General features: G+C 41.7%; 1 protein-coding gene across 1 annotated transcript in view; it reads left to right on the forward strand.

The window, feature by feature from the left end:
* lrfn2b (leucine rich repeat and fibronectin type III domain containing 2b) overlaps positions 1-19,353 on the forward strand; it is a 188,413-nt gene extending 169,060 nt beyond the window's left edge. Inside the window, exons 5-6 of the mRNA XM_034150575.1 lie at positions 8,579-9,975; positions 18,036-19,353. Of these exons, the coding sequence (XP_034006466.1) occupies positions 8,585-9,975; positions 18,036-19,008 (2,364 nt within the window). The 5' untranslated portion in view covers positions 8,579-8,584 and the 3' untranslated portion in view covers positions 19,009-19,353. The remainder of the gene's footprint in view (positions 1-8,578; positions 9,976-18,035) is intronic.
* Positions 19,354-21,293: the final 1,940 nt, after the last annotated feature.

A 21,293-nucleotide genomic window follows, 5' to 3' on the forward strand; every position in this document is an offset into this window, starting at 1 on the left:
TTGGTTAGATGCCAAGTGCTGGCATGGGAACTTGAAGTGCTAAAATGCTAACTCATTCCCGGCTTTTAGGACTGATTCAGAAAAATATATTCAACACATGTCAAATGCATCTATCAATGCATCACAATACTTTTCTTCCTCCTGATCTATTCTTGGTTTCCTGAAGCCACTGAAACCTCAGCCCAAGGTCACACCTCCCCAGGCTAACACTTTAACTGTTTCTATTAAGCTCTGCACTCTGCATTCATCCGCTAAAGTGCCAACTCAATGTAATAACATCTTGCAGACTCTGCAGTCTTCTGAAAACGATAGGCAGATTCCTGCCCAAAAGCTACTTAGAGCTGATCACAGAAGCCGGCAGTGACAGAATGCTAATAAGCGCTAGTCTGCTATATGACTCACAGATTCGATTAAATGTCAGCGCCCTGGAGCTTCGTTCAACACAGACTTACAACCAAATCTCATGTCTGTGGGTATGATAAGTCTGATTGTCACATTGTCACCCTCCCAGTGCATATCCTCACTGCAACAGAATATACAGAGGACATATAAAGTAAAGTACATAAAAGTGTCTCATAACCTCTTTATAACCTCCTTTATGTCAGCAGGTGAGTGCAGATTAAACAGTCAAACGATTTCATATTTCATATAGTTATATATTATTTATATATACAAATAAATATGTTATCTTTCCTTACAGCAACCATACCGTGCTTTTGCGTGAGCTTGCGTCAATTACGTCGGGTGAAGATACGCCCCCATCTGGTTCTTTGTCATTGCAGCTTCATGACAACACCGGCAATCTTTTACAAATACGGAGGACATGAAATGAAGAGGTCTTCAAATATTGCATCGGTGAAATACAGAAACAGGAACACAATTATTGGCGTTCTGCACACGGCTTCAACTCATCACTGCCTCACTTCCTGTTTCTCCCTGTACCTGCAGTGGAGATCTGCAAATGTGCCGATACTGACTATAACAAATTAGCGGAGTCATACAGAAATTACATTTATCAGATGTGGTGGTAAAAAACTAAATGTTCCTTTTTTTTCAATTCCTTTGAACTTTTCATAAAGGCCATTTTCATGTAGTATGACAGACTCCCCTGACCGTTTGCCCTGCTTGGCTCTGGACTCTAACTCGGGCACAGAACATCAAGCTAACCCTGCCTATATGATCGGAAAGGGGGAAATTATGTTTTGTGACAGTTGTGGGCACAGCTTCAGAACTTACTAATAGAAGTTATTAAGAGAAAAATAAGTAAGTAAGCTCAATAAGAAAGCTTGTAACACTTGTAATGCAAGCAGCGTTCAATATCAACAAAAACTGTTTTGAATCTGGCCACTTATATGCATGATAGTGTCAAATACAGGCCTATGAGCATGCAGGCAACATGTCTTATAAAGAAAGGAAGGGGGACAAACGTAGGTGTGCTATTAACTGCCTTACACTATATTAGACTATCCTGAGAAGGGCAGCAGCGCTCACACCCTCGTCCTTATGAACATGCCTCTTCAGTCTATACATCACGTTTATGCAAATGAAAAGTGACGGGCTGAGTGGCCTGCAGGAGCAGACTTCATATTGTTCATATCAATTAGTGTACATTATATGTCATCATCTATTAATCGATCCTTGGAGTTACTGTAATCTAAAGATATACTCCTAAAGGAAGACTTAATACCAATTAGCAAGCTGCGGATGATTCAGAGAAAAGGCAACATGATTACTGTGATATGGAGAAGTAACGACCCAACAGAGAAACCTCCCAGCTGTTTACTAATGAGAAGGGTTCTTGTTCCAGCGATGTAAGGACACAGAGGCACATTATTCTGAGTCATCATATCTCATTAGTACATTGCATATGATGTAGAAAAGCTAAATGTACCACCTCAGCTTATGTTGGCCTTTCTTGTAGACAAAATGGTAAACAGCAATGTGAAGGGGATGAAAGCCTGAATGTCTTTCATCTTCATCAGGTTCAGAATGAAAGAAGTGCACTCTGATAACAGGTACACTCTAATAACCTGTGACATTATTGTGGGTTTACTGACTGACTTATACAGGCACAACAATGAGCGGTAAAGATGAAATAGATTGAAACTTTCAACCAGAGAGAAAAAGTAAAAGCCTGCCTTTGAGATACTTGTTAGCAGACTGGCAACGGATCAAATCTGCAGAGGGCATTTGATTTTCATGGGAGGGCCCACAGAACAGTCATGTGCGGCGTCACAAATTAAATACCATTAAAACAGCTTTGCCAACAGCTTTGGGGAAAGACACACAACCACTTGCAAATGCGCACAAATAAACAGCAACTTGCTGCTGACCACATTTACAAAACACACAGCGACACCACATTACGCACTAAGCAGCAGAAGATTCCATTAGTATGGAAATAGTCTACTCACGGCTTGATGCAACAAAAAAAGTATGTCCTTTTTTGTGTTGTCGTTCCAACTTTAAATCAACTGCTGTCTAGAAAAAACTATGAGTTAGGCAAACACAATTTTCTTATAAAGTCCTTTCAGATCTTTAATGTGTTATTTATTTTTTGCATTTGACTTAGTATCTAACATCATATAGGTAGCCTTAAAGTGCAAAATAAAACATATTTATAATTGTAAAACATATTTGACTATGGGGAGGACAAAGATGTAAGCGCTGCTTGTTTGCAGTCTAAAATGAATGGGAATGGACAAACTAGCTGTTGGGTGCAAAGGTGATGTGTTTCTGATCAGAGTTTCCGTGAGCTGATTTTTTTCAGAAGTTTAAATACATTACAATTCTAATGTTGACCCTCCGTATTGTTGTGAGCCTTTGATACCATTACAAAGTTTCCTATCTGAAAAGGATCTTCTGTCCTGATGATGCTGCAGCAGACAGTGGAACCAGTGAGACACATGCCCCTTTCACACCGGCGCTTTTCCAGCTCCTGCTGGGAGCTAGAGCCTGAAAAGCGCCGGTTTTTCCTGTTCACACCGCAGCGGCGGCGTGTCATAGCTCCGGAATGCGGTTCACTTCCAGCTCCAAAAAGTTGTCGGTCCAGAGGCAAGAGCTTTGGAGCTATGACGCGGCGTCGCTTACGTCTCTTACGTCGAGGCGTGCAGGAAACCTTACTTTGACCATCCGTTCGCTGTTATTGATCATTGTGGAGAGCAGGCAGACGTTTGGTTTGTTATTATAGCAGCTATCGGATGGAATTAATACATGGGCTGTACAGGTTGTCATGTCCGACTATCACAAGTAGAATCATAATGAAAAATACGCCGGTAAAAAGTGCCTGGAGAAAACGGCTTAGCAAGTAGTCCGTTTAGCTTCGGTTGCTATGCTAACATCACCCATGTTATACCAGAGAAACTTTCATAACAGCGTTGTGATGCCAAACAGCGTCAATTCAGACTGACACACATTCACTTAAGGGGAACTGGGGATATGTATCAGCTGCTTGTGTGACAGTCAGACAGTGAATACTTTAGAGCCGTGTGAGCTAACCCGGAGCTAACGGGAGAATACACTCCCGTTGAAGAGCAGCCAGCACTGCAGCGGTCGGTAAATGCTGAAACACATTAATAAACAATGAACCACGGCACTCTGGAGAAAAGTATAAGGTTGGAGAAGTCGTTATTTAATTTAATCTGGCTTCGTATGATTAAAAGCAACACGATCGTCGACCCGACGCAGTCCCCCCCCCGTTGTTGTGGGAGAAAATCTCTCGGCAGCTCTGGGCAGTGTGAACAGAGCGGGAGCTGAAAAGGGAAACGGGAGCTGAACCAGAAAAGCTCTCGCTAGGAGCTAGAAAGGGAAAAGCGCTGGTGTGAAAGCCGCATGCACCTTTGCAACTCCCCTTGCACAGCATTTTGGTATGTATTTTGAATGGCAGTATGTATCTGCTGGTAACATTTTAATCAGCCTGTGTTGGTGCACTGGGATTCCATTTTGTGAGGAAAATCGATGTACCTATTTTTACCTATTTTACTTATTTCAGATGAATTGTGTGTGCACTGACTGCAGCAGTGTGCTGTCAGGAGACAGACTGCGGCTCTGTATATTTAATTTCTGACACTTTTTCTTTTCCTCTTTACCATTCAAACGTAGGTAATATCTGCAGACTCTATACCCTCTGGAGCTGCTGCTGAAATGAAATATCAGCTTGCACAGTCGGTGAAAGTGGGGAATGTTCAGGAAATGTAATATTGACTTCAATCTCTCACAACGGTATATGGAAGTAATACTGAAAATGTGATTATCATGACAACACTGAGACGGGCATTTCCAGTGTCTATCTACTGTGACAGTAGGGCCTGCACATGTAGAAGTGAGAGTCACTGTGAAATGATTCTGCAGTCGGTGGCTTCTCGTCCACCTCTGGGCCAGATAGGGCATGAAGGCAGGAGCCTGGTGGCCCCTAAGCTCCGTCTGTCAGGAGCTGTGATGAGTGGTCACATCAAGGCCTGCACTGATTACTGCTGTCCCCGCTCTGTTCAACATACGAGCGAGTCACCTGCAGAGCGCCATGCTTGACTTGTCAGGGGAGATCTGGCTTTGCTAACTCCCTGACCTCCACGCCATCCATCCTGCACACAGCGCCCTTGACTATGACCGGATGATTTACCAAAGTCTCCTCCTCAGTGTGCTGCTCTCTGTGATGGAATGCTTCTATTTGTGTTCCCCAGGCCCTGTGAGCACAATCTAAAGGACTCTACAGGTCATGTGCAATGTAACATATTCTAGGCTGAAGTTTCGGGCGAAATAACCAATCAGCAGCACATATATATATTAAAAACTGTTTCAGGCACTTTGGATCATTGGGTATAGCAATATTCTGTGTCATTCTTCATATCACTCTGGTGATTTTATATTGCTTTAAAGAGGCCCCTGATATGCTTTGGGGGGTTTTCCCTTCCCCTGTAGTGTGTTAGTTGTAGTGTGTAAATGGGCTGCAAAAGCAACAATCCAAAGTTACCTCCACAGGGAGTTTCTCTGCCACACACTCCCCCTCTGCCTGAAACACCTCCATTGCACTCCTTTCTTCCCGTTCATGAAAATATTTGTCTTCGTCTTTCCATACAAAAAGTCTGGTAGATCTTTCTTAGGACATGTTGTGCCGCACAGGCATTTCATTTGTAGAACAGTAGCAGGTAGGATTACTTAGAAAACTGTGCAAATAGCATGAGGACCAGTTGCCACCTAATCTACATTTTTAAGAAGAAAAATAAACTGCCCAAAAATAAATCCCAATAAACAACATTTTTACGAAACAAGCTGCAAAAGAGTCACAAGGAAGGGTTACATATTTGACCATCAGCAAGCAATGAAAGTATCTCAGTAGTTAATGACAAACTCTACAAGTTCTGTTAACGATTAGACGATCATGAATATAGGGTAATATTAAAATGTAGTTTTGACAAGATGTTAAGCCAATGTCCTAAGAGGAGTAACGTCCTCTGCAGTGTGTTGGTAATGAAAAATACTATGCTTATGATTTGCAGTTCCTAGTCTTAAAACACACACATAACGTCAAATTGCCTTTATGTTTGTGAGTGTTATCCCTGACAGTCAGCCATTGGCTTACCATTTTCTTTTGCATCCCCCTGGCTGTTACACTCAACGATTTAGCATCCTTATGTAACCCACTGGATAAACCAAGGTTACAAGGTTCTTGTATTTTGTTTGTTAATAATTATGTATTATTTATCTAGTTATTTTGTAGTATATTTTAGTTAAATGGTCAACTTTTAAGAACAAAGCTCATCATGATTGCAGTTGGACTAAAATCCGCCAAGTCCCGCCTCCTCACTCAGGTAAGTGAGGGCACGTTGGAAAAGTGTGTGTGAGGGAGCAGCGTCACGCTGGAAGAACGGAGACACTTGTTGTGATCATTATATGCACAAAACAGAGCACATTAAGAGTTTGGCCAGGACGGCGGTTGACCAATCCCTGGGGCTGTCGTTGGAGGTTGGAGCTGCCTTGGAAAGCGGGAGTTTTTTATTATTTTATTTTCCTCGGCTGGGTTTTTATGATACCCTTGGATAAGAAGATTCTGGATTTTCTGGATTGTGGACTCTGGATTTTCTCCCTGACGAGGGGGATGGCGAGTTACCAATAACCTGAAGACCTCATCTTTCCGCTACCAGTGGTAGGAATTTGAGAGGACCTTAAAGGAACTGAACAACAAACTATTTTCTTTTGGGGGTTTCTTTTCTTTTCTTTTCTTTGGGGTGCACCCAAGTGTCAAGCGCTTTAAAAACAATTGAAAATATTTAGACTGTTGTTTATTCCTGTGCCGATATATATATATGTTTTTCTTTATAAAATCTCAGTATTCACTCCTTACTCTGGTGTTCGACTTCAAGGTTCAAGGTTCTTTATTAGTCATACAACCATAGCTACAGAGTAGTTATGTCGTTGAAATTCGTAAGTCACAGGCTTCTCCAACAGTGCAACACAATATTACAGAAAGACAGAAAAATATAGTGCAAGTAAATATTAAAAGTAACTGCAAAAAGAAAGGAATAGTTTAAAAAAAAAAAAGGTTTCCGACCTCCTCTCTGTACGCCGTCTCGTCGCCGTCTGTGATCTGGCCGATGACGGTCGTGTCATCAGCAAACTTCACGATGGTGTTGGAGCTGTGTGTGGCCACGCAGTCGTGGGTGAACAGGGAGTAGAGGAGAGGGCTGAGCACGCAGCCTTGAGGGGCACCGGTGTTGAGGATCAGGGTGGAGGATGTGATGTTTCCCACCCGCACTGCCTGGGGTCTGCCCGTCAAGAAGTTCAGGATCCAGTCACAGAGGGCGCTGTTGAGCCCGAGGTCTCTGAGCTTGATGGCCAGCTTGGAGGGCACAATGGTGTTGAATGCTGAACTGTAGTCAATGAACAGCATTCTCACATATGTGTTCCTGTTCTTCGGGTCCAGGTGTGAGAGGGCAGTGTGGATGGTGAGGGCTATGGCGTCGTCTGTGGACCTGTTTGCTCTGTAGGCAAACTGCAGGGGGTCCAGAGAGTCAGGGAGGGAGGAGGTGATGAATGATTTGACTAACCGCTCAAAGCACTTCATAATGATGGGGGTGAGTGCTACTGGGCGGTAGTCGTTGGGGCTGGTGATTATTGTCTTTTTGGGGACAGGAACGATAGTGGAGTGTTTAAGACATGTGGGGACTACAGACTGCAGCAGGGACCTGTTGAAGATGTCTGTGACTTCATTTATTACCCATCCTTTCAGAACCTGGAATACTGGTCCAGTTTTCACACACCTAACAGACTGGTTACACTTACAACCATCAGAAAATCGATCATACCATCATATCAAGCAGGGGAAGCTTTATGTGGCAGAACATCTTGTGTTCAGATGCCGTTGATAGGATAGAGATAGTCCAACTGAATGCAAAAATAGGATTCATCACAGACTTGGTAATGTGATGGTGTGGGTGGGTGTATGCAGCCATCTGTGTGTATATATGTGCATTGTGAAGATGTGTGTTTTGCCTTTGTGTGGGTGAGAGCCAGCAAGAAAAGAAGGGATGATCTCAGTTTATATAGCAAAGCTTTCTGTTTTGTATTTCATGCTGTTTATCCACGTGTTTGTTTGGAATAATAATATTGAATAATGGCACTGCATGTAAATGAATGAGCACAGTGGTACACTGAATTCATTTCTGTTTTAGGCTGCTGGCTGTCTTTAGCAGAGTTATTACACTGTTTGTCAGAGAGATTATCACGTGCAAAAATGAATTATGAATTAAATTGCAGGTGCGCGGTTGCATCTAGCTGTGTAACAAGGGAGGAGACTTCATCATGTTTAGTAGGCTGGAATTAGGCTGTAGGCTGGCCCAATTTTATTTGACTACTGAGATATGCTAATTTATGACAATCCCATGTGTTACAGCTTACACCACGTCTCTGAGTGCCTGCTGTCTAGTGATCTCCACTTGTGTTGTAGCAGGGTATTCTCTGATCACAGCACTACATTTCTCTGGTTGGATACTCTATATCCAACCAGAGAAAAGGATCTGGGTCACATGACATACCAGATAAAGGTTACTTCAGTGTCCCTGAGGGCCAAAAACCAACAAACTCCATGATGGAACACACTGTACAAGCAAACACAAGATGTATGCCCTTGACAAAAATATATATGCTGCATGTCAATATCCAGATTCTTTATATAACCTGTGGAAACATAGTTATTGTAAAAAAAAAACTAATGAACTAGTGAATTACTAATTTTAAGTATGTTTTGTCCTTCCTAACATCATGCAATACCAAGATTGTACTCTTGGGGCATAGCTTTATTTTAAGCTGAGCCCTTGCATCAACTGCTTCAGTGATGCTTGACCATCAGCTTCTTTGTTACCATTTTTTTTTTTTTAAATGTCATAAACGTGTTGACCTGATATTTCTTGCCCCTAAATACCTGATACAATGTCAGTATACTTAATGTCTTCATCAAGGAATGTTTCACATGAATGGTCTTTCAGGGGGGCACTGTTGAATGTATGATAACGTTTGAAAGATGATAACATTTGCAAATAATCCCTATAACTCATCTGTCTCTGTTTTTGTGTTCCTCACCCAGGCTCCTATGTATGACTCTACCATGGACCACATGATCTGGTGCCTGCTGGTCCTGGGAGCCACAGTGATGACCACCAATGCATGCCCCAAGTACTGTGTGTGCCAGAATCTGTCCGAATCCCTGGGGACATTGTGTCCCTCCAAAGGCCTTCTATTCGTGCCTCCGGACATTGACCAAGGCACGGTGGAGCTCCGTCTTGGAGGCAATTACATACTCCGCATCACGCAACAGGACTTTGCCAATATGACTGACCTGGTGGACCTGACCCTGTCCAGAAACACCATCAGCTACATTCAGCCCTTCTCTTTTGGGGACTTAGAAACACTGCGCTCGCTTCATATGGACAACAATCGCTTGGTGGAGATGGGTCCTGATGACCTGCGAGGCTTGGTCAACCTGCAGCACTTCATCGTTAACAACAACCAGCTGAGACGCATCCATGACAAGGCCTTTGAGGACCTGGCACCCACCTTGGAGGATCTGGATCTCTCCTACAACAACCTGATATCCCTGCCCTGGAACTCAGTCCGACTGATGGTCAACCTGCACCAGCTCAGTCTGGACCACAACCTGTTGGACTTTATTCCAGAAGGAACCTTCACTGACCTGGAAAGACTTGCTAGATTGGACTTGACCTCCAATCGGTTGCGGAAGCTACCACCAGACCCCATTTTTGCCCGAGCCCAGGACTCAATGATCCTGACCACACCCTACGCTCCCCAGCTGTCTCTCAGTCTAGGCGGGAACCCGTTGCACTGCAACTGTGAGATGCTGTGGCTGCGGAGGCTTGAGAGAGACGATGACTTGGAAACGTGTGCCTCGCCTCCTGCCCTGAAGGGTCGTTACTTTTGGAACGTGAAGGAGGAGGAGTTTCTGTGTCAGCCACCTCTTATTACCCAGCACACCCACAGAATGCTGGCGTTGGAGGGCCAGACTGCTAGCCTAAGGTGCGAAGCAACTGGCGACCCTGCTCCTACCATCCACTGGATCTCCCCCGAGGATCGGCTGCTTGGAAACTCCTCCCGAACCGAGGTATACAGCAATGGAACCCTCAGCATCACCATCACCACCTCCAAGGACTTTGGCTCATTTACTTGCATTGCTGCTAATGTGGCAGGGGAGTCCACCGCCTCTGTGGAGGTATCCATCGTTCAGCTCCCCCACCTCAGCAACGGCACCGGGCAGCCATCAGCACCGAAGTCACGCCTCTCTGATATTACAGGGACCACAAGGATCAGCAAAGGGGCACCAAAGAGCCAACCAGAGAGGACTGTGACCGTCTCTGAGGTGACAGCAGTTTCCGCGCTGGTCACTTGGACAGTGAGCAAATCATCTCCCAAGGTGAAGATGTATCAGCTCCAGTACAACTGCTCTGATGATGAGGTCCTGATATACAGGTAAGCACTAGCATATTCTTTTAGGAATCTTTAAGTGAAACACAGCTTTTGTCAAGTGTCCCAGAAAGCCATGACAGTGTGAGAGTGAGTCAGCACAGACCCGGCGGCAGACATAAATCTGTGGGCGGGCATTTGATTAACCAGGGCGGGCCCAATGTAAAAATAATATTGGGCGGGGGCACATCAGCTTATTGATCTTGCTGAATAATTATAGCCACATGCCCCCATCTGTACGTAACATGCTGTATGTGTGCCTGCAATTTCACTCAACGGAAAACAATACAGATGCCGACAGATTTTGGAAGTTCTCAGGCACTCAGGTACGTGCAGAGGATGTTACAGAGCAAAGGGCTCAAATGCATAAAAGGGCACATTGGCGATTTTTCTTAATCATTGCATAAAAATATGCCTGTGACAGTGTTAAAGGAATATTGAAATGTTTGTATTTAAAACAAACCCATGACTAAGGTTGGTTCAAACACTGCTTTATAAGTTATTTAAAAATAAATGCAAAGAAATAAGTGTTTCAGTAAATACTCCTCACATGATAGCTATCTCAACTTTTACCTAACCCTCTGACTGACAGAAAGTCTGTACTGCTGACAGAAATGAGCTTTCTTTATTATTTCATTATTAACCGCGATTCACCAATTTGTGAGTTCTTCATTGTCAGTTTCCAGCTTTCAGTGAGCCATGGGGCCCCCCTTGGTGCTAGGCCTGAGTCAGTGTGCACAATAAAAGAACCCTTAAACTGAAACAGCTAAAGGAAATTCTGACATCATTCATTCATTCATCTATCTGGACTTGTGCTTTTCCTACAGTGTTATGGACAGTCTAGCAAATTACTGTCGAGCACCAAGCCTCAGTCGATGTTAGGAACCGACTGTTGTGCATAATGGAACAGCTGACAGTTATTATTCGACAATTAAAAAGGTGGATAGAAACAAAACCATTTAGTGTAATCTAGATGTGTTAATAATAGTTAGAAGCATTTGCTGTAGGAACTTGATGAAAGTATTCCAACCAAGTGGCCAAGAAATCCCTCCATTCAACTCAAGTTGAGTTTCACCTTTTTTCTTTTTTAAATGTGCATAGTTAAAACATTTTTTTTTTCGAAGCTGTCTGAAATGGTTAATTGGTCTAATCTCAAATTGCAGTTTACTTATGCAATATAGAATCACAAAGAAGTAATTGGCAGTGGAACTAGATATTTTGTATAATATGTGACACCAATGTTATATTGTCCAGCCTTGTTCAACGGTAGTGAAGCAACTATTGCTCCTCCTTCATCACCTTTTCATCATCAGATGTCTCCCTCACTAAGCACTCTGCTGTGCTACACACGGCTCCATTATGCTCAGCAGTCCAGAAACGGTGCAATTTCTAAGCCTAAGAGGCAGGGCTTTCTGTCAATCCAGCAGCATGTGATGGGGATGAAACTGTATTATGAGGCTTGTATTGCACCGCCACAGCCTCTAGAATGAATGTGAAACCAGCCAGAAGAAATCCAATTACTTAATACCATTTAAATCTCTCTCAAAACTGTGAAAAGCAAGATATTTAGAGCTGTAGCCGCAGGGCAGTGGCCACCCTCTTGTTGATTTCATTATGAAGCTTTTTTTCCTTCTTGTTTCACTCAGATAATAATGTATCAAGAATGCTTTTCAGCCCTCCATGCCATTACTGCATACAGTACAACTTGAGCAAATAGTAATCTATTTTATATATTTTTATGTTCTTGCTAATAACATTTTGAAAATTTTGAAAATTGAAATTCAAAATTATTAATATAAATATGTAGCAATATGTTTAAATACAAAATACATTACTCATGTTATATACAAATGTAAATAGCATTTGTTCTGATCTACACAGGATGAATGGAAAAAGAGTCATACCCTAAGGCCCTCATTATATATATATATTTTCTTTTAAAGCGCAGCACACAATATTTCTGTACATGTGCCAGTTTTAATCAGCTGGTCAATTTTCAACTGCAGCATTTTGACGAGGTGTTTCAAAGGTGTTGATCGACAAAAAGACAGGACATTTACATAACATGTCATTTAGCGACTAATCTAATGAAGCATATACTAGAATGCCAATAGACGTGCAAGCACAATGTGACATCAAAAATATCCACTTCATAGTAAATGTAGGCATGCAATGATTTAAAAATACACAAATTAGAGCTACGATAGTCTTTGAAATGAAACTGTTTGTGTCAGGTTGTTCTGGCATACAGTCCTCTGGAGAAAACTGTACTACTGTCTAACACTGAGGAGAAAGGGAAAATATCAACCTTTCAACTGAACCTTTCTGAGCCCTACCGATGATGTCGTCTGAAGAATAGAATTTGAATATGAGACAGGCAAGCCGAAGTCTTTAGTGCTAACCCAGCCTAATCAATGACGTTAGCAAAAGCTGCCTCCTATAAGAGAATATAAAGTGATAATGCTGCCATGAGAATGTGATTTCCTACTTAAATAAGGTAGTGTTTATTTCCTGTATGTATTTCTGAAAGCAGACAGAAATGTTTCACAGATGGATTCATGAAAGCTCAATTCAGTGGAGAGTAGTTAAGTGGAGACAACTCTCAGTAAAAGTTAAGATAAGAATGGAAGTTTGGAAATAAGTCGCTGCTTGAATTCAAGGGATCCAGACAACTCATTTCAGTTGCATTATAATGTTGAGCACAGGAAGTGAGTCAGCAGTTTCCTCTTCAAACACTGGAGCCAGGGGACAATGTTATCACTGCTGCAGTTTCCATGACTGCTAAATTGTTACTGTTAAGGCCTGAGGTACCTAAAAACAGCACTTGTATCGTTGCCAGGTTGAAAAGAAGGCTATTTTTAAATCCCCAGAACATTTACTATTCTCAGATATTCTAAAGTTTGTTTCTGCGATAGAATCAGATACGGGTTGAGTACTTTATAATAACAAGTCTTTAAGTAGAAGTTTAAAGAGTCGTAGAATAACAACTTGAGTAGGGGTTTACAAATGAGGTGAGAAGTCACAAACCTTAAGAGCAAGTATGCATTTTCTTTTTCAAATCGAATAAAGTTGTAATTGTTGGGCCAGTTCAAACAGAGAGGTAGATTTGAAAGGGGAGAAAGATAAAAGGACATGGGTTAAGGCCGGATTCGAGCATGTGTCCGCTGCAGCAGCACTGAAAAAACTGAAATGTTGACTTCAATTAAATGTATGATGTCAACAAATGTCACATAACTGTATAAGGTCATATTTTTTAATTAAAGGGACTGAGCCCCAGGACATGGGCCATCACCTCAACAAAAGTGAGCTATGTGTTCAAATGTCATTTTGGCAAGAAACTTAAATATTTACAGTTTAATTAAATTCAAAGGAGATGTTTTCACAGCACTAACAACTGAAACAGAGCTGTATATATACTTCCTTACACTAGATTAACGTATAATACATCATTCAAACTACTAATTCCATAACCCTTTTTTTAATCAAAGCAAACATTAAAATGTAAATACATTATTTATTTAATTTAAATGGTGTCTTTTTATGTAAATAACAACCAGAGTTGACAAAACGAAGTAAAAGGACAACATTTAGATTTGTTTGCACAGACTTTGGGACAGCTCAAATTCTTGATCGGGACAAAATAAGTTTGAAATAAAGTGTGGCTTAGGTTCGGGTCTGGTCCTAGGACTGATCATATAACTTTAGGGCGGCCATCGCACAAAAAAGCACAGTCCAGTAGCTAGGCAACCATCTCTCACACCAGTACACATGTGTAAATGTATTAATTGTTCTCTCTAAAATGTACTACATTAAGAGTAAAAAGTCTGTAAAAAAGTACAACTGACTGAAAAAGTAAATGTACTTCATTCACATCACATTACTGTCCACCTCTGATGTATAATGCACCACATATTTCCTGCTCATGAATCAGTGATTCTCCTGGTTCTTTATGCAGCTGTCATAAATCAAATTACAGGTCGGCCTGCATCTTGTCATTGATCTTTCTGTAAAATTGCAACACGCAGAACAATACTTAACCACATAATGGCTACAGTGTCAAGTCAAGGGAATTAATGTCAGTGCCCCTGTGTTGGAGAGATGAATGTCAGGTCTGAAATCTAGCTCCCAAAGCCAGCATTACTGGCTATTAGCTGTTAGATTCATGTCTGCTGACCTGAAAAACATACTGTAGTGTATTGATCACAGCTCACACAACAACAGCACTATCTCAATTTTGAAATGTCACGCCTCCTCCAGGACTCTGACATTTCCACCAGGAGCGGAGGAAATTATAATGTGTGCACTTCAGCAACTGCAAGAATTTCTAATGTGGTTAAAGTGTCAGAGAAAGCACTTTGTTGATTTAAACCAGTGGAAAGCTTTACTGGATAGATCGGACATTAAAAAAAGAAAACACTTATTTTCGTTCATTCAATGGAAAACTATTGTATGTATACAGTAAAATATGAAGTTAAACTCCACACTGAAAAAACTGAAACGTTGACTTTCACATCACTGTATCAGGTTAGTTGAAAGCAATAATATTAAGTTCAAACTGAATATATTAGGATCAACTTAATATTATTGCTTTCAACTAACCTGATACAGTTATGTGAAATCTGTTGACATAATACATGTCATTAAAGTCAAGGATTCTGTTTCTTCAGAGCACTTTCAGCTCTATAAAGATGTTAGCCTCTAAATTTGACTCCATTTACCACAATTCAGTTCTCATAAATCACAGTTGGGTTAAACCCATTGAACGCCACGGATAGGAGCTGATCAAAACTAAAACCAAAAGAACATAGAAAAATATTACAGATAGAATGTAAACTTTTGCAAATTACCAAATGACAAATGCATCTCCCTACAATGAAACAATGTATTAATGAACAATAAAACACCTATTTGGTCAGGTTACGCTGCTGCTAATACCTCAATATGAACTGGAGCTTATGGTGGTGAATGTTAGCTAATGTTAGCGAGCTTACAGTGCAAATGACAGAGTTAGTTTGCAGACTTTATGACCATTCTCTACCTTCTGTTACAGAAGGTGAGAGTGATGTGACATTATCAAATCAAAGAGCAACATATAGTGTCATGCTAAATATTTTTAATTCTGCCTGTTCTGTTATTAGCAACTTTATGCTAACACATGTAGTGCTTTCACACTGCTTTCACACGGCTAGCAAAAATCAATTAATAGAGTTCATTCAAACATCAATGTAATGAAGCTTTAGCTTAAAATGCCTTGTCATGTGTCACATTTCAACTACTTGGTTTTTAAAGTTATGGTACTGACAGTAACCATTTCCTTTTATGCTAGCTGCTGCATTCTCATATTCATATATGGGCTTATCATAAGATAGTCCCTGCAGCGTTGGCTTCTTGTTTACATGAGCTATGCTGTTATCAGTTACAGTATATCAAGCACAGACTGTAACACAAACCACAGACCTAAAGTGGCCCCATTTTCATCACAACTTCCTTTTCCTAATGCCTCCATCCATTACAGTTAGATAGAGCGGATGTTTTATTGCAACCTGGAGATATTCAAGGGTATAGGCACAGACACAAAAATGTCACGGCCCATTTAATTCTCAATACAGCTGCCGAGTCTCAGAGTGAGGAGCAGAGAGAGGCCATTAAAGATTTTGCTTATATAAGCATAATCAAATTTCCCAGCAGCACCCTCATGTTTAGGCCGAATCAATGGGCAGGAGACAATTAGGCATGACCTTGTCTGTATTTCTCCAGAAAAAAAACAGCCTTAGGAAATCAGTAGAGAATGAATAATATTTCAGCGATTCTTTGCGTAAAGAATCCTGAAAATTAAATGGTTTCATTTTTCGTTGTAAAAAACTGCAGTCTGGGGTTATGGTTATTTGTTTATTATCAGCTGTTTCTTTGAACTGAACAAATATGTAGAGTTATTAACCGAAACATCTATTGCAAAGCTTAAAGAAGCCTAAGCCATGGGCCCATCTCCTCCTATGTCTCCTCTCCCGCTCTCCTCTTCCTCTCCCCTGCTTTCATACTGATTAATGCTTTGGCCTCCAGCCATCATCGGGAGCTAAGCAGGCCACTCGACAAATTGCCTTTTGCAGCCTGAAGGGGCGGGAAAAACTTTATCTCCCCGTGATAAGTACGGGCATAGGTTTCTCTGGACTTTGGATTTATTCCTATGAATTAAAATGAATTAGAAGTCTTTGCAGACAACCTGAAATCAATTAGACCCAGACACAGGAGCACGCAGCGAACAGCGGAAGCATCACCAGGCTAAAGAATTCACTCCCAATCCCAGGCAGCCAATTATAATAGGGTAATGAACTGTAGCACAAGTTTGAGAAGTGGAACTTTTTTATTGGAAAACAGCTTTTTATGTTGGAGCGGTGGTGACTAATTGGCATAGGGCAAACACTGAAGTTGAACTCATCTACAATCCTTGATATGTGTCGGATAAATGTCTTTTTGGTGGGAAAATGTGAGATAAATCAACCAGTCACCATGAGCAAACCAATATAAGATACAAATCTGCTGCTTAAATCTGGATAACATGAATGAAGGGAACGGACAAATGTATGCATGCTACACCTTACTTCAAAAAGAATGAGAAAAAACGTAACAAGAAAATAATAAGTATTTATTTGTACAGCTAATTTTTTACTTGTTACACTCAGACTGTAGTCAAATCAGAAAAGTCAAAGCTGATCTTTTAGACTGACTTGCAAGTCTTGCAAGTCACAGTTTTTCAACTTCAGAGAGAAATTAGCCTAGCCTGATCGATCTAATCTCTATAACGTAATAATACATTTCATTTGACACCTTACAGGGCATAGGGGCAATATAGGGAACAATTAAAACATTGGATTTAGTGAAATATCAGCAGGGGTAAAACATGTGTTCATCATCATCCTCATAAATGTTCTTCAAGCAAACTTGCCAAAGCATTAATTCTACTAACCGTTATCAGTATGTAATAATTCGGCATCATTGTGATATGTTTGCTACAATGAAATCTTGGCAAAATATGTTCATTTTGTTGTTGTTGGTATAAACATGGGGATAAGCCCCTCCTCCAGTCCCCAGTGGGTCTAGTTTGAGTGTTGCAAGTAAAGACAAATTATGCCTCAATAAAACTCATGTGAGTAAGGCGCTGCTAATCGTTGCTTTGCATCCTGTGTGAACACACCATTAGCGATCAAATCAGATTGTCCAGAAATCACCCACCTATCTGCTTGGTTGCTATGGTAACAATGTAGAAGTCATCAACTTTATAGCTACACTGATGAAAAAAGTATTCGAAATGGAGGTCTGTAATTTTGCCATCCTTTTTAAATGCGGTGCAGAACTCCTTCGGCACACCAGACAATCTCAACAAACACCTATAGTGTGTTCTCTAGTCACCCTGAGGTTCAGACCATCAGCTCCATGAATGCAGGGGAATCTGGCATGGCAGTGAAGGAGTGATATCATTGTAACAGCAGGTGTGAGATCACTGCTGCAGTCCCTCTGCCGCTGGCCGCCGTACAGCTCGCCTTGGACAGTTGAACGCTCGCTGTATTGGCACGACAAAGTGTGCCCACTCTCCAGTCCTTCATGCCTTTCCTGGTTTTTCCAACTTATTTATTTATCACTGCTCTAGAGCTCCAATATCAAATGGACCCTCTGTTCAGCGCAGCAAGACAGATGGCTCTGAGAGATAAAGCCAATTACTGTTGGCTGTCTGTTAAAGCTGTAGAGACTTAGCAGTGGAGAGAAACTCCAGGGAATGCAAATGGAGATCCTGGCTCTCCTATATGAATGAAAGATTGCACAGTGAATAGAGCTTGCATTACCTTCTGTAGCAGTTAGTTAAGTCGACATGTACTCAAATGACATGTGTAGCTCTTTCAAATGCTGAAGGCTCAATCCATTCTAGCATTTATTGTATCACTCCCAGCTTTTTACAACTGCCTCTGTGTCAATTAACGAGATACGGGGCAAGGTTATTATAAGAGAAAGAAGTCTTTATCTTAATCGGGTAATTAACCTGCAGGTCTTAATTGTTTTTCTCCTTTTTGTAGGATGATCCCAGCCTCCAGCACGGCTTTCTTGGTGACGAATCTGGTGTCGGGGACTCGCTACGACCTGTGTGTGCTGGCCGCCTGGGACGACACGGCCACCACGCTCACGGCCACCAATGTTGTGGGCTGCGCCGACTTCCTCACTCAGGACGACTACGCCCAGTGCCGGTCCCTGCCCAGCCAGCTGCTGGGGGGCACCATGATCCTGGTGGTAGGGGGCATCATCGTCGCCACCCTGCTCGTGTTCATCGTCATCCTCATGGTGCGCTACAAAGCCACAGATACTGACCCACCGCTAGGCAAGCTGGCAAGTTTCAGTGACACAAACTCTCAAACCAATGGGGGTCGAATCGGTCCAAACGGAGTTCTCATGCCACTGCCTCAGCCTCATCCGGAGCCCAAGGTCAAGGCCAAGGTGACTCTGCAGGACGAAGTGGTGGAGTTCAAGTGTGGCTCCCTTCAGAGCAGCCTCACCTCCTCTTCCTCGTCCTCGGGCTCCATGGCGGGGGGCTCATACAGCCCCAACAGCACACTCGCCAATATTTGGAGGTCAGCTAACCTCAAGCCCCGCACCAACCTGGACAACCTGCTCGGGGCGTTCAACTCACTGGAGCTGAGAGGGGGGCAGGGCCGGGACCCGGGGGCCTCCAGTAGCGCTGCCATGGCAACAAGGAAGCCCCACACAGACAGGGAGCCGCTGCTGGGCCGGACCCTGGACTCCAGCCTCAGCCGGCTCCTCATGCTCCCGCTGGACTCCAGGCCAAAGAGGAGCCAGTCCTTCGACATGGGCGACATGACGGGGGGGGCCGCGTCCGCTCAGCTGCGCAACAAACCCCGCAGGATCAGCAGCATCTGGACTAAGAGGAGCCTGTCTGTGAACGGCATGCTGCTGCAGTGCGATGAGGAGGGGGACACGGGGGGGAGCAAGGGGACAATAGACAGTGCTGACTGGGTGATGGAGAGTACTGTGTAGGAGGGATGGAGCGTCACACACTGCCCAATGCACTAGAAACACTGAACATTGACTTGAATTAAATGTATGATGTCAACAGATTTCACATTACAGAATTAGGTTAGTTAAAAGCAATACTATTACGTTTTAATACAAAATATTAGGTTCAATTGAATGGTATTGCTTTCAATGAACCTAATTCAGCTATGTGAAATGTGTCGACATATTACATTGAATTAAAGTCAACATTTCAGTGTTTTCAGTGTGGGCGGCCAAGCCCAGACAGAGCCTTTGTCCTGCATGAAGCATCCTTTTTATCCCTTCCACTCCTCAGAACAGACTCTGGTGGGAAAGGACGAGAGATTTTCACGGTCAAAGCCAAATGCAAACTTCAGGAATAAGACCTCTGAATCAATCTGCCTCACCCTTTGTACAGAGATGGATTCAAATGGCTGAAGGGAAGTGACAGAGCAGGGCCGTCTGGAATATGTGATCATGGACTGCTGTGACACTGTATACATTTAAAGTATGTAATGAAATTAAAGTTTTATATTTTTTATTTTGCTGGTCAAACACAAATGATAACTGGACTCTGCCTTGACTCCAGAGCAAGCCGTGACCAGTGGTTACACTATGAAAACCTCCTCTGTAAATTCATTTTGGTTACCTACTTGTGCAGTCTACCCTTGTCTGGGGAAATGGTAAAGTATATATATATACGTAGATGTAATGCTTTGATTCATGAAGATTTAAGAAAAAAGATTTATTCAAAAAAGCTGTATGTGAATATATTTACTTTCTATACAGAGTATATATATTTGAGGGGGCACTCAATAATTATGTATGCCAATCATATCAAGTTGTATGTGACTGCATAGATTATAAAACCCATCATCTCCTACACTATGGCTTTTCTCTATGTCAACACTAATTGTTTAAAAGATGCCAAATGATTGACGCGCATAATTTTCCCAGACAATTAGGCCTGCTTAGTTTTTGTACATTTGTTAGCTTCAGTAGCATAATACAAGTTTTTCTATGGGTTTTATCGTTTATAATGTAGTCCCTCCAGTTCATTGAAATTACAACAATTATCTGAAAATATGAAAATGCCTGAATGGCGATATATATATAAAGGGCTGTCAATTAATTGAAATATGTAATTGCAATGATGATGTCACAACACACACTGAAAAACTGAAACGTTGACTAAAACACACTTTTGTTTTTATATGATTTAAATGTACCTAAAATGGATATTTTCTAGTTTTTAATACTCTTATCAGCATGGGACTGGACGAATATTACTGTTCTTTATGTTTGTTATTATTGCAACAATCCGAAACAAAGAAATTATAAGTTAATTTAATTGAAGGCAACTTTACTGCGCCCATCGCTGCCTGATTTCCAAAACGACACGTTATATCGCATTAACTTTGACAGCCCTTATATATATATATATATGTTGGCTATCAGGCTGCAAGGAATTAGTATAATCAAGCCAAAAAAGCTGAGTTATGATCAAAACATTTCTAGCTAGCCTATCATAGGCTATTTTAATTAACTTGAACTTGGGTGAGTTGTCTTCACTTCTCTTCATCACTCACTGTCACGTTTACAAAGACAATCTACGGGTTCTACCAAAACAGGACATCTGCACTTGTAATAATGGTACATCACAACCTTTTCAGCAGGACATCTAATATGTGGACATCTGAAGTTATTTTAATATCGTAAGTATCCACAATAAAACAAACCCCACTGGACTTTTGTAAAAGTGCAAACCATAGAGTCCAAAAGTATCTTTAAATATTCAGGTACACTCACTGAATCTCTCATTGTGTCTACTCAACCTTACTTGCATATTTCAAAAAGTATTTCTGTACCGATTCTCTTTTTTCAGATGACTTAACGTTTGGCTAACTTTCCTTCGTGATCTCTTCATACACTGCTCAATGTTCATAGTATCCATACAGATGGTAATAAACCATCTGGAGGAGATATGGGTTTAATAACCAAGTTCATTATCCAGAACGTTTCTACTAAACAACAGGAAGTTGTTTGCTTCTATCGTCTGGTGTTGCATGTTTCTGCAGAAGTGACCCAGAGACAGTCCAGTGTAAACAGTCATTTCTCACTCAAGTGTTGTCTGAATGTGATATTTCTGATTGACTGTGTATGTACAGTGTCTCTATATATTGGATTTCTTTTGTACCATACTCCAGTTGGAATGTGTGTGGCAGTAGGAGAGGAGCAGCTGCTCCACTGTGTGTTTCTGTGCAACTGTGCACATTTCTTACCTGGAG

This window comes from Trematomus bernacchii, unplaced genomic scaffold (genome assembly GCF_902827165.1).
Source record: "Trematomus bernacchii unplaced genomic scaffold, fTreBer1.1, whole genome shotgun sequence".
Classification (NCBI taxonomy): Eukaryota; Metazoa; Chordata; class Actinopteri; order Perciformes; family Nototheniidae; genus Trematomus; species Trematomus bernacchii.